At 34.1% G+C, this 18,007-nt stretch overlaps 1 protein-coding gene across 3 annotated transcripts in view; it reads left to right on the forward strand.

Moving 5' to 3' along the window:
• XPO1 (exportin 1) overlaps positions 1–3,715 on the forward strand; it is a 39,950-nt gene extending 36,235 nt beyond the window's left edge. For all 3 annotated transcript variants that reach the window (XM_010989771.3, XM_064494456.1, XM_031467106.1), the window contains 5 exons: positions 495–663; positions 1,341–1,475; positions 1,555–1,714; positions 1,802–1,898; positions 2,651–3,715. In XM_010989771.3, the coding sequence (XP_010988073.1) occupies positions 495–663; positions 1,341–1,475; positions 1,555–1,714; positions 1,802–1,898; positions 2,651–2,797 (708 nt within the window). In that variant the 3' untranslated portion in view covers positions 2,798–3,715. The remainder of the gene's footprint in view (positions 1–494; positions 664–1,340; positions 1,476–1,554; positions 1,715–1,801; positions 1,899–2,650) is intronic.
• Positions 3,716–18,007: the final 14,292 nt, after the last annotated feature.

The following is an 18,007-nucleotide window of genomic DNA, read 5'->3' on the forward strand; positions in this document are numbered from 1 at the left end:
ATTTGGTCAGGGGAGGTGATTACGTTTATTTTTAGAGGAGGTACTGAGGATTGAATCTAGGACCTCATGTAAATACACACTACCACTTGAACTGTACCCTCCCCCCAGCAAGGAGGTATGTTTTCCACTGAATTACTTAACAATGGATTCTTACAGTACAGCCAGAAGAGATGCACACACATCATTGGTTATCATCAAAATTTATATGGACACATCTGCATACATCCCTCCCTTGATACTACATTTTAGTTATTAAAGTGTAGTATATGCTTATTATAAGGAGTGGGAAAATACATTAACTAAGGAAAAAAATGTAGATGTTAAGTATACACATTTATACAATAGGTAACAGTTTTTCTAATCTGTGTTAGTGGTCTCAAAGTCGTTAAAAATAATAGTAATAGTCTCAGAGTTCCTAGAAAATGTGATGGTCTTTATGTGAGTTTTGATGAATATTCTTTAAAATAAGGTGCCCTTGTATTGCTTCATTTTAGGACTTTGAAGAATATCCTGAACACAGAACAAACTTTTTCCTACTACTTCAGGCTGTCAATTCTCATTGTTTCCCAGCATTTCTGGCTATTCCACCTGCACAGTTTAAACTTGTTTTGGATTCCATCATTTGGGCTTTCAAACATACTATGAGGAATGTAGCAGATACAGGTAAATACATAGAAGCAATGTTCTTTATTCATTTGCCTAGCAACCCAAAATCTATGTACAGACACCTAACAGATGTGTATAGTGGTAGACAAGTAGTTATCAATTTACTTGTCCTGGTTTTGTTTGAGTGCATCAACTGCATAGATATGTCTAAGTCCTATAAACAGTTTAATCATCTGTTTCAGAGTGAGTCTGTAGGCAGAATTGAGTTATGGGGAGGTGGGCATAAGATTTAAGGCAGGGAGAGCATCACTTACCCATATCCTCACCAGTGTTTACTTTTCTCCAAATGCTTTTCGTCTGTGACACTAAGAGTCAACAAATGAAAAAATAAAACATTTCTAGCAGGAGAGTTGATTTCTTTTACTTTTAAGTAGTAATTGGTTTATGTATTAGAAAAATCTGCTCAGTTGTGCTACTTTTGGAGTGGATGAGGAAGAATCAAACTAAACCTTCAGAAATAATGCTAATGTGGTAATGGTTAGATTATAGTCTGTAAGTAAGCAGTCACTGGTTCTAGTTTTAACTCCATTAGTGATTTAAGATAACCTAGGCAAATAATTGTTAGTCATTAGCAAAAAATGGGGGAATGGGCTTTGAATGAATTTGTTAATAGCTGAAGTACTATCATGAATGTCAGTATGTAATAACTTTGTTGATGTTATATGTATTTTAAGGCTTACAGATACTTTTTACACTCTTACAAAATGTTGCACAAGAAGAAGCTGCGGCTCAGAGTTTCTATCAAACTTATTTTTGTGATATTCTTCAGCATATCTTTTCTGTTGTGACAGACACCTCACATACTGCTGGTAAGGATTTACAGCCATAAAAATATTAAATGTTCTGGTTATTTCATCTTGGTGTTAATGCTGTCCTTCTTATCAACAGGTTTGACAATGCATGCATCTATCCTTGCATATATGTTTAATTTGGTTGAAGAAGGAAAAATAAGTACACCATTAAATCCTGGAAATCCAGTTAATAACCAAATGTTTATTCAGGAATATGTGGCTAATCTTCTTAAGTCTGCATTCCCTCATCTACAAGAGTAAATACACTTTTTAATAAACTTAAATTTTTAAGCTTTTTGTTTTTAAGTGATTTTTTTTTTTAATCATTGTGTTTTGAATTGCAGTGCTCAAGTAAAGCTCTTTGTGACAGGACTTTTCAGCTTAAATCAGGATATTCCTGCGTTCAAGGAACATCTTAGGGATTTCCTGGTACAGATAAAGGTATGTACTTTATTTGCGATTACAGAAGTATTAATACTAAATGTGATTGAACTGTTGCACTGACCACTTTTTGTAATGTGAAATGACTGGGCTTTTTAAATAATACAAAGTCTTAATGGTTTTAGACTGAATTACAGAAAGGAAAACTTAAGACCAGGACGAAGATAGGCTTGAAATGTTTTGGGCAACTTTTTATTAATATAATTCATTTTAGAAGGTCTAAATATCTATTGCAGCATTGTGATTGAATCCCATAGATCATTTTAAAGGAGTGAAATTGAGGAAAGAAACACATTGGTAGTTCCTTTGGGAATTTTATACCCCTGTTATTATTAAGGAATCCATTTTAGGGAACCATGATAATTAGATTATCAGCCTTTTTTTTTTTTTTTTTTTTTTTTTTTTACTGCCTTTTTACAATGCTTTGTTGCAGCCTTTAGGACAGTGATAATATAGTTAAACTTGATCATTAGTCTGAGAAACATCTTGGTATTATTGCTTATGAAGTATATTTTGTATATGGCATCACACTATACCTCTTCTGTAATCTTACCTTTTTTTCTTCCAACTTTCTTTGGTTTTTAATTCAACTATAGAATTATAAAATACTATACTATAATTTAAAATCAGCAATTGATGGATAAATTATATCAGTTATGCAAACAGGGAGGTGCTTATCTACACACCCCCCAAAGGGAAGTAATTTTCTGAAATTGAAGTTTATTATGTTGACATTTCAACTGTCTTCACAGGAGTTTGCAGGTGAAGATACGTCTGATCTATTTTTGGAAGAAAGAGAAACAGCTCTGAGACAGGCTCAGGAAGAGAAACATAAACTTCAGATGTCTGTCCCTGGCATCCTTAATCCACACGAAATTCCAGAAGAAATGTGTGATTAAAATCAGAAGTCATGCTGATGGGGGTTTTTTTGTTTTTTTTTTTCCTTCCTCTCTGCAACTCTTGTTAGCAGAAGAAAACAGCATCTGGATATTTGTCGACCAAAATGATGCCAATTTGTAAATTAAAATGTCACCTAGTGGCCCTTTTTCTTATGTGTTTTTTGTATAAGAAATTTTCTGTGAAATATCCTTCCATTGTTTAAGCTTTTGTTTTGGTCATCTTTATTTAGTTTGCATGAAGTTGAAAATTAAGGCATTTTTAAAAATTTTACTTCATGCCCATTTTGTGGCTGGGATGGGGGGAGGAGGCAAATTCAATTTGAACATATACTTGTAAATTCTAATGCAAAATTATACAATTTTTCCTGTAAACAGTACCAATTTTTAATTAGGGAGCATTTTCTTCCTAGCCTGTATTTCAGTCTAGAAGAAAAGATAATGAGTAAAACAAATTGCGTTGTTAAAAGGATTATAGTGCTGCATTGTCTGAAGTTAGCACCTGTTGGACTGAATCGTTTGTCTAGACCACATGTATTACAAGTCTGTATGGCAAGTTTGCAGCAAGATCATGTGCATATCATCCCATTGTAAAGCGACTTCAAAAAATATGGGAACACAGTTAGATATTTTTACACAGTTCTTTTTGTTTTTGTGTGTGTGTGCTGTCGCTTGTCGACAACAGCTTTTTGTTTTCCTCAATGAGGAGTGTTGCTCATTTGTGAGCCTTCATTAACTCGAAGTGAAATGGTTAAAAATATTTATCCTGTTAGAATAGGCTGCATCTTTTTAACAACTCATTAAAAAACACAAAACAAAATTCTGGCTTTTGAGATGACTTATACTAATTTACATTGTTTACCAAGCTGTAGTGCTTTAAGAACACTACTTAAAAAGCAAAATAAACTTGGTTTACATTTATTTTCCCTTTATTGGCTCAACTTTATTCGTATATTAATGAAAGTTGTTATTTGTTTTTAGGTATTAGGTAACATTTTAAAATGAAGTTCAATACCAAGTATTTCTAAGTTTATTGAGTAAAGGCAGCACTTGGGTAAAATGAATGTGGTCTTGAGATACCGTCTGTTTCCAAGAAACAAATCATTCCTGTGAGAGGTTGGCACATGTTTTACCTTTATTTGCAGTTAAAAAGCATCTTTTCTCCTCTGGTTAGGAACTAAGAGTAATGAAGATTAAAAATCAGCCTTAATGAAAACCCATGTACAAGAAGCTACTGCACATATTCTTGAACATAACCCTGGGAAGTAGTCTCATTCCTGTAAGAAAGGTGGGAGGAAGGGGAGAATGTGTAGAGTGGCTACAAAACATGAAAAGGGAATAGAAAAAGGAAGCCAGCTTGGGTGAACCCATTTCCAGAGGATTAAACTAGCCTATAAACCTAGACTAAAACCTAAGGGTTTGAAATGCCTCATGTTCGTGGAGGATCAGCACCTTTTTATAACTGCCATACTCCTCTAACTTTATAGGTTTGGCAAAACTGGCATTACTTCAGTAAAAAATAATCATGCATAAGATCTTTCTTGAACAAATGGTAAGATTTTAATATTATTTAAAGAAAAATATTGAAACACTTGTTTTAAAACAGCTTTGAGGCAGGGATGGTATATAGGTCAGTGGTAGAGTGTGTGCCCAGCATGCATTCGGTCCTGAGTTCAATCTCCAGTACCTCAATTATAAATAAATAAACCTAATTACGCCCCACACAAAAACCATGTTTTTGAAAAATTAGCTTTATTAGGATCTTTGACCTTCTTACTAATGTTTGTTGAAAAATAATTTAAGAAGTTTATTGGATTAGTCAAGAGTTCAGGTCCAGATTGTTTTCTCTGAATCAGCTATAAGTTCATACTTACTTTAGAAGAGCTGTCGCCGTTTCCAACAGTGGTCATTATATAATTTCTTTATTCTGCAGCCTCATTGCCTACCTTGATACGTTCTGGATATTTGAAAAATGAAGCTTTGACCAGGAAACCAGGATTAGTCCAACTAATCTTTAGAAATGATTCACAACTGAGGACTCAGCCACTACCAAAAGTAAATGTAACACCTTTATTTAGATTAATGAGTAGTTACAGCTATAGGCAAAAAGAATCACTTTAAGATTTAAAATACATAAAGAATTTTCAAAACATTGAAACAGAAGCCTCAGATCTAGTTTTTTTGTTTTGATTTAAATTAGATCTTAGAGGTGTATTCTATTCCATAGTTCAATCCTTTGTTGAAGATTGTTTACAGGACAAGTCACTTAAACTTTGAAAAATAGGATCATAAAACCAATTCCTGTGTCAGTTATGAGGATATCTCATCAACAATAGTATGCATTTTTTCCTTCACATTTTTTGTCTCTGGAAATTGGGGTGTAATGTAGCTTAAAACTTACAGTGGTTAGGCAATACCACTGATACGCTCCCTGCTTATATTTGAGTGAGCTTAATTATAGCTGTATGCATTAGCTTAATCGCTATTTAAAAGTGTCCTACAAAGGATTGCTCAACAACAAAGTAAAATTACTGTATATGCAAAAGGTATACAAAGACAGCAGGACATAAATGTGATAGTAAGGGAGGAAATACTTGTTACTGGAAGGATGATCACGTCCATATTGCAAAGTGGCAACCAAATTTTTCTTGGGACCTACGCAAGGGAATTGCCCATAAGATAAAATGCAAAGAATTATCCACCAAAACAAACAGTGCAATTTTATTCATGAGAAGTTGATAAGTGAATAGATGAAATTTCAAAAAGGCTACTGTAACCAATTCATGCATTTTCCAGTAAGGACTATCATATTGTTATATTTGACAGTGTTTTCCCAACTCTGGGTGGTACATAAAATAATGGTACATCTTGAAGTTGTTATCTTAGATTTAAAATAAAGCAGTAAGTAAACAGTTCAGTCTTCACAGGCTATCTTTAACCCCACATTGAGTCAAATCTATGGTAGACTTAAACCTAGGACGCAGACATTTCATAGTTTGATGCCAACAGACATACTGGGCTAGAGTTTGAAAAAAAATACAATTTTAGAATACTGAGGGGAGTTAATTGGTCAGATTTTTGTGTATATATAGGATTTTCCTCCCAGAAAGTTTTCCAGCAGAATTCATTTATTCTGTAACAATGTGAAGGCTTAAGTCTATGGAAAAAAGTTTTTTAAGTTACCAGCCACATAAGTCAACTGATTTTGATGTAGTGATTAGATTAGGATCTTAAGGACAAAATGCCTGGATTATAAAAAGCTACATAAACATATTTATAAATAGTGCTTTTGGTGATTAAGTACTTCTGTACAGTTTCTTACTACTTTTTGTGCTTTGCGTCTCTGATACATTCTGGGTAAACTTCAATAATTAACAGTAATTACATAATATGGCTAGTTAATGTCAGGTTTCCCCAACTGTTCCCAAGAATGTCTTTTCATAGCTTGTGTTTTTCCAGATTGGTATCAATTTAGGTTCATGCTTTTTGCATTTGTAGTTTATAATTTCAGTGATTGTTTTTTAATTCTTAAAAAATGTTTGGTTACTATTCAGATCTGTTTTTTAAAGTATCTTCTCTTTTTTTCATGTTTATCTATGCATAGTTTATATTCCATATTACGACCATTGTTCCCATTGACAAAAGGCTTCCTCCCCACCTCCCCACTGGTAACTTTGGCTTCAGAGTCCATTTACCATTTTGATTTACAGTTTCATTCTGGGGGCACTAGGGAATAAATTCTTATTAGCTTGCAAAGTGGTTATATATTTAGGAACATTTTAATAAACATTTTAAGGTGTTTTTTGGCTCATGTAACAAAAAGTGGTAACAGCAATGATTTATTGTAGTTAGTTAATTTTGTTGTGCTCATATCAGTGAAATCCAGAGAACCAATACAGAACTTGGGAAGTGCAGCTTTATGATAACACTAAGGTTCTGGCAATTTAGAAATTTGTTTTTTTCTATCCAGCACCTGGATTATACCCCAAGGTCAAATACGGCTGTGGGAATTTCAGCTGTTACATCTGCATTCTAGGCAGCAGGGAGGGTAACAGCTTCCTCTTGTAAGACTCGGAACAAGTCACAGAACACGTGAATACATCTCCATAGCCTCACCCAACAAGAGAAGCTGAGAAATACAATCTTAAGGCTGGATGCATTGCCACTCTGAATAAATCTAGCATTCTCCTAATGAGGAATGGGGAGAGTGAACTGAAGAAAATAGTCTCAATCACAAGTTCAGCAAAAATCAAGTGAAAGTAAGGGACAAAGGCAGTTGACTCCATGGGAAAAATAAAAAGTCTTTTCTCTAAGCACTGAGGTACTGGCAGTGTCAAAGAAATTGTTCATGTTACAGTGGCAGTTGCCTTTGTCATTCACCGTCCACAATTCTAAAAATCCATCTGTACAGGGTGGCAGACAAAACCGTTTACTCCTGGTCTCTGTTACTAATTACTATGTCATATCTGTTTTCTTGATAAGTAAAGAGAAACTACTGAAACACCCTGACTTCACAAAATGAAGGCTTTAACACCTAAAGGAGAGGAGAAACTACAGAAGCTGAGGGGAAGGGCCAGGTCTAAGAGTTGGGAAGGTTTGTATGGGAAAGCTGTTATTTCCATTGTGTAAAAGGGCTTTTGAAAAAATGGGTGCCTAAAATTCCAGAGTCCTTTCCTTGATCTGCTTCTGCCTGACCTATCACTGCTCTCACCTCTTTGTCAAGACACCCAAGGAAATTATTTTTTTTCCCGAAAGTTTGCTGACTGAACTAGACCTTTTTTTCCTGACGTGGAAGCACTTGCTCCTCTTTAAGTCTTCCTTTGTCCTCTCACCCTATGAGTATTTCTTTGAAGCTTATTGTAGATCAACTTACACTTAATTTGTTACATCTCTCTTCTGTTAGCCTATTCGGATAAGTCCAGAGTTTCATGCAAGCTGGGATACACTTTTTTGTATTCTATCAGGACATACATAAGAGATCCAGCCTGAACAGTAACATTAACACTCTACGCTTGCTACCCTAAGTGAAATTCCTGACCCAGAATGCCCTCTCCCTACAACTGTAACAGGAAAAGAAACTCTAGGCCTCTCACACTTTGATCTCAAAGTCCTGAGATCAGACATTCAAAACGAGATCAGACTTACTCAACCTGCCCCATCAGGTAAGAGCAGACTATTCTTAAGTATGTTTTACCTTTTTATGATTCATCTGGTTCTTAAGCACAGAAGGTAATGGTGTACTTTCCACCTTGTTTTCCAGACTATTGGCAGTGAGAAACCTTTTCATTCCCGAGTCCACCGCAAGTCTCGGTCTTCATCAGAGACATTTGAAAAGGTGGAACCAGTGTCCTGAGGTTTGAAGTTGAACTACCAGCCCTTGAGGTTGCCTTAAGGATTACAAATAGTGTCTTTGTTTGTTTTTTGTTGGTTTGTTTTAAAGACTCTAAGAGCAGAAATAATTAGCCAGTTAGCCTATAGGAAGAAACATTTCTGCTTCTGAAGGTGTTTGTTAATTAGTTCATGAGTAAGCTGTCAAGAGGTTGCATGTTTGAAATAGAAGAGACCATGTAACAACTACTTGGATCCATGCATAGCCAGACACACACACACACACACACGCATAGACACACACACACACACACACACAATCATCCTGATAGGTTTTAGTAGCTAGATTGCTCCCATATTCCTTTTTGGTCAGTTATCTTTGCTCCATGAGGTGATGTGCAGTAAATCGCCCTTCCCCATAGTATTTACACATGTACCCCACAGAGCCTTAGATGACTAGTTACATTGTTTGTGCTGGACTAGGCTCTGTTCCCCATCTCTTAGGTTAAAATCTCTGCTTGCTGACCTCCATGTCCAAAAAGAAAGGACTCTTTTAGAAACTTTTTTTGCTTTTAAACCATAGGGTTCATTTTTACCTCTCAGCAATTCAAGCTCTAACTCCAAAACTTCTATTAATTTAAAACACAAATTTTGTTTATATAATTGCATGAAGTTACAATACATATCTAGAGTTGGAAACGGTGTTAATTCATAAATTGTACCTGTTAATATTCAGCTAAGTTGTAAATTAATTCACTAGTTTGTTGTCATGTTTGCTTCACTCTTAGTTCCTCAGGGTGACCTCTGATGCAGTTTCATTTTGTTCTTTTGTCTCCATGAAGCAGCTACTGGAAGCTTATATTAGTTAAAGAAGCTTCCAGAATTTTTTCTGAATTCAGTCACAAAATAAATTGATGATTAATATTAATGAATTTCCTGGATTCAAAGGAATCATAACTTTAGAATAGCTACAGAGCTACCTAATAGTTGTAAAGTCACAATCTCAGGAAAGATTTATAGATTTTGGCAAGTCTGAACTGTGCTTTAAAATTCTCAGACTGCTTTTGCAAAATAAATTTGAGAATGTGCCTGAATTGTTGGTCCTCTGCCCCATTAAGGTGACTTGTTTCAGAATATCCATGGAATTTTGCAGGTAAGAATTTCAGAATGATCTTGAAAAAATAAGCATTCAAACACAGCATAGTCCACCTGTGCTTCTGTGAAAGCATATTGTTTTTCATGAAACTACTGATATAGAAGCTGAAAGTTGAGAAGTTTGAAAAATTCTATTTCTCCTCAAATACTTAGAAAAAGTCTTTTTTTTTTTAATTCAAATAAACATGCATTCAAATTTTGGCGAAAAAAAAATGTATTCCTCTGACAACTTTCTTGCTTCTCACTTTTGAACTTTTTGAAAGGGAAGAGAGGCAGAGACAGAGACAGAGATGATAGGACCAACAACCTTACCAAGAGCTTGTTACTAGCATGATAAAGGTACAGTCCCCCTCCTCCAAAAGTCTTTGCATTGCTCACAAGGAACTTAGGAGCTATGCTTTCTGGAATTGCCCCCTCGAAATTTTCACACTGTGAGACAACAGAATGGATGAGAGGTATGATTTTCTTTAGTAAAGTGGAAGATGGGCTATTTGAAAGGGAAGTGAGAGAGTTAAACTGGCAAATGGCTGGAACATTCCGGGGCAGATACTGTTAACAGAGTCCATATTGAGTTGGTTCCCTTAAAGGTACTTAGAGTTCCCCTCTGACAAGCATTTGTGCACCTGAAAGAAGCAGGTAGTCCAATGTGAAGACTGTTGGTCTTCAACATCCAGCATGATTCAGGCCACACCTACTACCTTCTCAAGTGTGTTTTGCGCTTAAAGGAAAGTTTAACATGAAGTTCTTAAAGTTCAGACTTCAGGGCCCCTGTCTTGTGGGAGCTCCTTCCAAGGCCCTTCAGAGATCTTAGCTATGTGTGACATTTGTAGTATTTGTCGGTTTTTAAAATTTGTGTTTCTTATGATTTCTGTTCTCATTCTAAGTATGTATTCAATTTTGTACGTAATTTTTTTTTTTTTTTTTGCAGTTTTGTATTATTTTTCTTGAAGTGGGCTCCCCTAGTTGTGCAAACTTTTGGATAACACAGAACCTGAATCCACCCATATTTGCACCATTTTGTACTTACTTGTTTTCCTTTAGTCCCACTGTTACTTTGGGGGTGAGGCTACTCTTCTGACAACAGAAATTAAGTGAACCTGTGCATCCTAGATGCTGTGATTCTTGAAACTTCTTTTCCTTCTTGGTTCCCAGGAAAACTAGTGGTGGCTTCTGGCAGGAATCTCCTTCAAGAATCTTCTCTGGGAACCTGACCAGTTCAGGAGGAAGGAATTAAAGGTACTGGCACAAGTTCTCTGACTAAATCTTATCAGTCAGACCACTCTACAATGAAGATCACAGTAGACAAGTCCCACTCTTGGGCACAGCCTTCCAGTCAATTTCTTTATTCTTGTACTTTAAGTATGAATGGACAACTAAGGATTACCAGGCATCTGAAGGCAGCCTCAATATGAAAGAAAAAACAGAAACAAAACAAAACAAACAAAAACTCAAAAAAAACACAGACTATGAACAGGCAAGAAAAATAAACAGACAAGAAAACTATTACCAATAACCTCAGAGAAGTTAAGAGAAGATGTAGCAACCAAGAAATAAGAAGATAATATTATATTAAATGTAAATTTAGAGAACAAAAAAGAACTTTTACAAATTAAATAGCAGAAATAAAGAGCTTAAGAGTTGAAGGATAAGTTGAGGAAATCTCTCCAAAATAGAGTAAAAAGACAAATCACACAAAATAGTGATTTGACACTTGCATACACTATGAAGATCAACACAGTAAGTCTAGTAACCATCTGTCCCCAAACAGAGTTATTACAATATTATTGACCATACTCCTTATGCTGTATATTACATCCTCATCCTTATTTATTTTGTAACTGGAAGTTTGTATCTTTTAATCCCCTTCACCCATTTAGCCCCACTCCTACCTTTGTCCTCTCTGGCAACCCCCTCTTTGTTCTCTGAATCTCTGAGTCTGTTTTTGTTTTGTTATGTTTGTTCATTTGTTTTGCTTTTTATACTCCATCTTTGTAGTCCTGTAAATCATTGATCCATCTGGAATTTTAGTGTTTTAGTATAAGATGCTATTATTTTATTGTATTTATTTCAGTCTTTTGTTCATATTTTTATACATAGGTACAATCATAGTGTGTATACAATTTGTATAAAATTAAATGTTCTTTCATAGCCCAGAGAGTCTTAACCATCTTGGGGGAAAATGTAATGAAAGTTAGCAACTCTCCTTTCAGGCAAATGCATACATACTCCAAATTTGTATATAAGTTCAGGTCTCTAACTTGATATAGTTTTCCCACAAACAGTAGCTTATTATACACTGGGCTTTTTTACCTAGTGAAGGATATATCTTCCCTGTTGTCATGTATCAGTATATAAAGAATTTTCTCTTTATTTTTTATGGCTGCATTATAGTCTATTAGAGGAATATACCATAATTAATTAAAGGAGCTGAGCTGTACTGCTTGGGTTTGTAATTCAGCTCTAGCACTTACTAGCTTTGTGACCTCTCCAAACCCCAACTGCCTTATCTATAGGATGGAGAGAATCCCTGCTCATAAAGTACCTACCCATAATACTCACCCATAAGGTTATACCTACCCATCTGTGAAATGGGAATACTCCCTATCTCATAAGGTTGAGGATTAAATGAGTTAATACACATAAAGCATTTAGAACAGCGTTTGGCTCAGAAGTAAGTATTAATTTCTTGCTATTATCCTGAAGAAACTTGTGCATGTGTGAGTAGATAGAAATGATACATTTCTAGAAGCAAGATAGTTGTGTGTTTAAAACTTTCATGGATATAAGTAAGGGCTGAAATATGGCCTTCATTGCTGCAATGTGATAAAAGTTAATGACATAAATTCTTCCATAAACTCATTAGTTCAAGGTAATTGTGCTAAGGTACCATGATGATCATTGATAAACGGGTCTCTGTCCTTAGTGACATCTAAGAAACATTTGCAGCATTTCTGCCAGTTCAACTCATTTCACAACAGGAAGCCTGTCCTTTAGGAGGATCTCTGTTTAAATTAAAGGATCCTTATCCTTTAACTATGTAGTTGCTACTACTTCTAAATAAAGCTTTTACTTTGGCTTTATTTTTATTGCAGTTTTTTGTATTTATACATTGGATAATTTATAACAGTATATTAAAAACAAACACTCAGGATAAAAAAATAGCAAAGTTGGGAAAGTTTCCTAACAGTCCTTTAAAATATAAAGCTGAATCTCCTGGAAAACAAAAGGGAAATAGTATTAATGATGAATTGTAGCCTGAACCTGGAACACTGTACAAAATAAGAACAGTCCAGACAGTCTTTGGATATTGTGGAAAAATTAGTACAATAATAAAGCAATTAGTTATATTTCCAGAATGGAATAACAGCTTTATTATTTCAACAATATATATGAGTGGCTTATTATTGCAGATTACATAAATGTAGATACAATTTAAAATAGTTAAATGTAGTATTATTAATGGTTGAAAGTGCTAACCACATATTCCACCTAAATGGCAATTCTGTTGTAGCTCGTGATTTTAAAAATGTGCAATCAACAATGGGAAAATTTTTTTTAATTAAAAGAATACTGTAATACCATTCAGCAATAAAAAAAGAAAATACTAGTGATACATGCAACAAAATGGATGCATCTCAAAATCATTATGTAGATGAAAGAAGCCAGACACATGGGAGTATATATGTGCAATTGCATTTTTATGAAATTCATGAATAGATGAAACTAATGTAAGATAATAGTGATTATATGAGTATTACACAACTTTCAATACTCACCAAAATGAATACCTAATATGTGCATTTTTATGTTAATTAAAGCTTAACTGAAAAATACAGTAGCAGTTAAAAGATAATAGTGTGTTTCTGTACATGTACTCTGTATGCACAGTAAACCATTAGAAATGATGACTTCCAAGATTTTTTAAGTCGACGTTGATAAAAGCAAGGAAAGTTGTATATATTTATATTATATATGTTAATATATAAAATATATTTAGACATGCATATATAACGTAACTATCAATTGACTTTAACTCTATAGTTAAAATAATTGAAACAACATTTTCAGATATAAAATATTTTAAAAGGCATACAAAAACTAGAGAATATATATGCAATGTATTATTATGATCTAGATTAACGGTTCTACTTTTTGCAAAACATACATCTACTGAAATGAGAAAACTTTCAGGAAAACACATCAAGGTGGTAAAATTTTGTCATTATTGATGAGATTTCAGGTGTTTGATATCACAGTATTGTAATTTACTTAAAACAAAATTATTTTACATTATTTATTGAGCTTCAAAGATAATTTAGTCACTTTCGTTGATCTTACGGAGATGACAGAAACATCAAACAACAGATCAAATTTTATTCATAGTATATTAAAAATGGGTTCAATAAGAAATCTTACATAAAATTTGGATTGAATTTTGTACAGACTGAGTCAGAATTAGGAAGAAAATCTGGAGTTTGAGCCAAAAGTCGAGAAAATTTTCTGGATATTTTAATTCAGCATTAATTCACTGTATTCAGTTATCTCTGGGTGACGTGATAAAAAATGTAAATCGAATAAATCACTTTAAATAGTGTTGGGTAAGTTTGATTTTCTATCACATCAAAAAATTCTTTAAATTATGTGGTTGAAAAGTAGGGAATCGAAATAATAAAAATAAGAATATTTGGTCTTTGATGGGCAGCTTGTGGTGCAAGAACTGAAAAAGCAGTTTGGAAAATGAATCAGGCCTCCTACATTTAACAGAAATTATGAAATTGGAGTAAGCCTTTGGAAAATAAAGTTTTCTTTAAACTTTTGGCTTTAACATACAGTATTCTAACAGATGTCAATTTTTTTTTGGCTTTACAAGAAGTTAGTTTCAGTTATTAAAACTGATAGATCAATCCAATAATTGATTAAAATGATTAAGTATATAAAACTAAAGTTAAGGAAACTAAGAAAGACAAGTGAAAGATATTATGGAAATGAAAAAGTATGCAATATAAAGCAAAACAAAATATTCAATTCTAAGATAATGATTAAATTATCCAAGAAATTATATGGACATATGTTTGTTTGATCATTAAAGCAAAATAAAAAATACAATGAACTTTCAAGATGAATCCTAAATGTTGGCCAGATTATAATTATGATATTCTGTGGATTGAAGCGGAACAAAAATAATTATTAAGTCAAGTAATTAACTATGGGATCCCAATAAACAACTTTATGACTTAATTGATAGTAGAGATGTTAAATATACATAAATTTCAGTGTAAAAGTTGTAAAGTTTTCAAAGTAATTTTTAATGTAGTTCAGCAGAAGCTGAGATATAAATTCTCAACGTTTTGAATACGTCTACTGACTCAGTTTAATGGGAAAGTTGTTAAAGGAATCTGATGATTTTGTTAAATAACTGCAGGGCTACATTTAGCTAAGTGACAGTTGTATTAAAAAAAAAAAAGTAACACTGAGGGGAGAGTATAGGTCAGTGGTAGAGTGCATGCTTAGCATGTGAGAGTTCCTGTAAAATAAAAATAAGCAAACTGAATCACCTCACCTGCTCCTCCAAAAAAGATAACATCAACAATTTCTAGAAATCAACCAAAAACCTGGTAGTTATAAGAACAATCTGATGAGCAATTTGTGCTCTAACTTCACAATGTTTATAATACATGTATTTTTAGTTTATTTAGGGAGTAAAAAGTAATATGTTTAATTACATATATATATTAATTTTGAATATCATTTCTGAGTTTCATAAAGATTGTATTTTTTTCTTTATTTTCCTTCACAAGCAATATATGAGAATGCTTGTTTCTCTTTTTTTAAAAAAGTGTGTTGGTGGCTAGGATGTTTTGAGAATTTTCAAGGACAGAAGGTAAGTCAGATAAAGAATACTGATTAACTCACTTTCATTTAGTGCTTTATCCATTTGGCTCAGCTGCAAAGGTACATTTTTTTTTTAGATAGTGCATTTTCATCTTTCATATGCTTCTTTGCTATGTATTTCAGTTTGGTGGGGATCTTTCTAATCAGTTGAATATCTAATAGTGTGCACACGTCAAAAGTGAATTCACAGTGTCATGTTATCTTCTAAACTTCTCAGTGGACTGCAAGTTATTGTCATTCTTTGCTACCCAAAAGGGGGTCGGTGGTCTTGTGGTAGCCAGACCACCATGGCAGCATTATAAGCCAGAGCCCCTGGGATTCCTGAGAAGGTAAAGTTTAGGAAAATGCTCGGTGAGTAAATGTTTTTCAATTCTACAAATGCTGAGTCTGCTTATTATGTGCTGGTTGGCTGTGTTAGTTGCTGCACTTGCAATGATGAGTAAAATATCTAGGGCTCTCTCTTCCACCAGAGATACAGAAAAAAATATTGAAGTGGTCAGTACTATAATAATAGGAGTGTGCTCAAGTTGTGATGGGGTATGAAAGAGGGGCACCTAACCCAGAATTGACTGGGCATCTTGGTGAATGCAGAGAACACTGATTTGAGTAGCCTTAAAGAACCAGGGAGTCAGCTTCGTGGAGAAGGCAGAGAGGGCAAACGAGACAGAGAAAACAGCAAGAGTGAATGCCCCAAAGCACAGAGTGGTGTGATGTGTCTGCAGAACCCAGAAGTGAACAAACAGAGGCAGACAGTGGCTTTTCTCTCCCTTGTTAGCAATCTACTCTGTACAAAGGTAGGAGTTATTGGGGATACAATGATGACTAATAGTAACCTGCTGTAATATTTAATCCCCTCAAGAACCTTGTCAGATGTCATCATCCCTGTTGTACAGATGAAGGAATCTGGGCAGGGCAAGTTTTCACTTGTCCGTGGTGACAGAATTAAGGAGTGACAGAGCAGCTAGGATACAAATCCAGGCCTTCTGGTTTCCACCATTGTTAGGAAGGCACAACACAGTCCAGTGAAGGAGGACAGGGATTTGTAAATATCAGACAGGAATACAAATACGGCGTTATAATAATGCTTTAATGTCAGAGGGAGAATCCTGTCTGAAAGTAATGGCATTAGGTCTTTTAAGAATGATCTATTGCTCAATCTCAGTAGTAATCTTGAAAGTACAATTTAAAACAATGAGATAGCATTTCACACAAAGATTAAAAAGGTCTGGTAAAACCAAGTTTGAGGAGGATATGAAGAAACAGGAAATCTCATGCCTGCTGCCGGGAGTATAAATTATCACATCCACTTTGGAGAGCAATTTAGCAATATCTAGAAAAGTTTAAGAGGTATATATCCTCAATCCAGCAATTCCAATTCTGGATATATAATTCTGAGATTCCTTCACACACATATCCAAGAATGTTTATTGCACCATTGTCTCTAACACAAAAAACTGGAAATAAACTACATGTCCAACAGGAGAATGGACAAATTGTGATATAGTCATACAATGGGATATCATGTATAGTTATAATGAATAGACTGATATATTCCAAAAATATGTGGAGTGAAAATACCAATTTGCAAAGTACATATGGTATACCATCTATATTGCAAGTTTGAAAAATGCCAAATTTTTATGCTACATTTTTTTTCTTATTTTAATTGAAGTATAGTTAGTTACAATGTGTCAGTCTCTGGTACACAGCATAATATGTGCTGTACTTTTAAATTAATACAATCTTACGTATTAATATTATAAAGGTGTGTAGGTGTGGAAAAATGCCCAATTTAGATAAGAGATAATAATTCCTTGGGAAAGTGGGGGTGTAAAAGGGCTGTTGGGAATAGGGAGGCACAAGTTTTATTTAAGAAAAATGGAGCAAATATGGATGAAGGATTTAATAGAGCAGACTAGTTGATAAAATGGTGTTTGTGTTTTTGTTTATTGAAATATTTTACAAAAATTTTGCAAAAAAGAAAACTGGCAGCTTTATTATCAGTAAAGTGAAGGTGTTGTCTTATCAGTGTTTTCAGTTTAAAAACCCCTGTAACCCATTAGAAGGTTGTGAAATCAGTTTAGTATTTTTTAAATGACTACTTTTATTATTTAACATTTAACATTGTAAATTTAAGGTACACAACATGTTGATTTGATACATTTATATATTGTAATATGATTCCCATTGTAGTGAACACATCTTATAATTATCATTTCTTTTTTGTGGTTGGAATAATTAAGATCTAGTCTCTTAATAAGTTTGATGATTATATAACATCATTGTCTATGTCCACTATACTGTGCATTAGATCTCTAGTACTTATTTACTACTAGTTGCAAATTTGTACCCTTAACATCTCTCCTATCCTCCACCTTCCCAGGCCCTGGTTACTACTATTTTACTCTCTGTTTTTATGAGTTTGGCTTTTTTAGATTACATGTAGGAATGATACATGGTATTTGCCTTTCTCTGTGCAGCTTATCTCACTTAGTATAATTTCCTCAAGGGCCATCCATGTTGTTGCAAAAGGTAGGATTTCCTTATCTATCATGGCTGAATAATATTCCATTATGTGTGTGTGTGTGGATTTATATATATCTATATAGATATCTATATCTCTATATCTATTGGTATGTCATCTTTATCCATTCATATCTTGATGGGCAATTAGGTTGTTTCCATATCTTGGCTGTTGTGAATAATGCTGCAGTAAACATGGGAGTGCATATATCTCTTTGATATCCAATTTTCATTTCCTTTGGGTGATTACTGAGAAGTAGAATTGCTGTGTCATGTGGTGGGTCTATTTTTGACTTTTTGAGGAATCCCACACTG

This window comes from Camelus dromedarius, chromosome 15 (assembly GCF_036321535.1).
Source record: "Camelus dromedarius isolate mCamDro1 chromosome 15, mCamDro1.pat, whole genome shotgun sequence".
NCBI classification, from domain to species: domain Eukaryota; kingdom Metazoa; phylum Chordata; class Mammalia; order Artiodactyla; family Camelidae; genus Camelus; species Camelus dromedarius.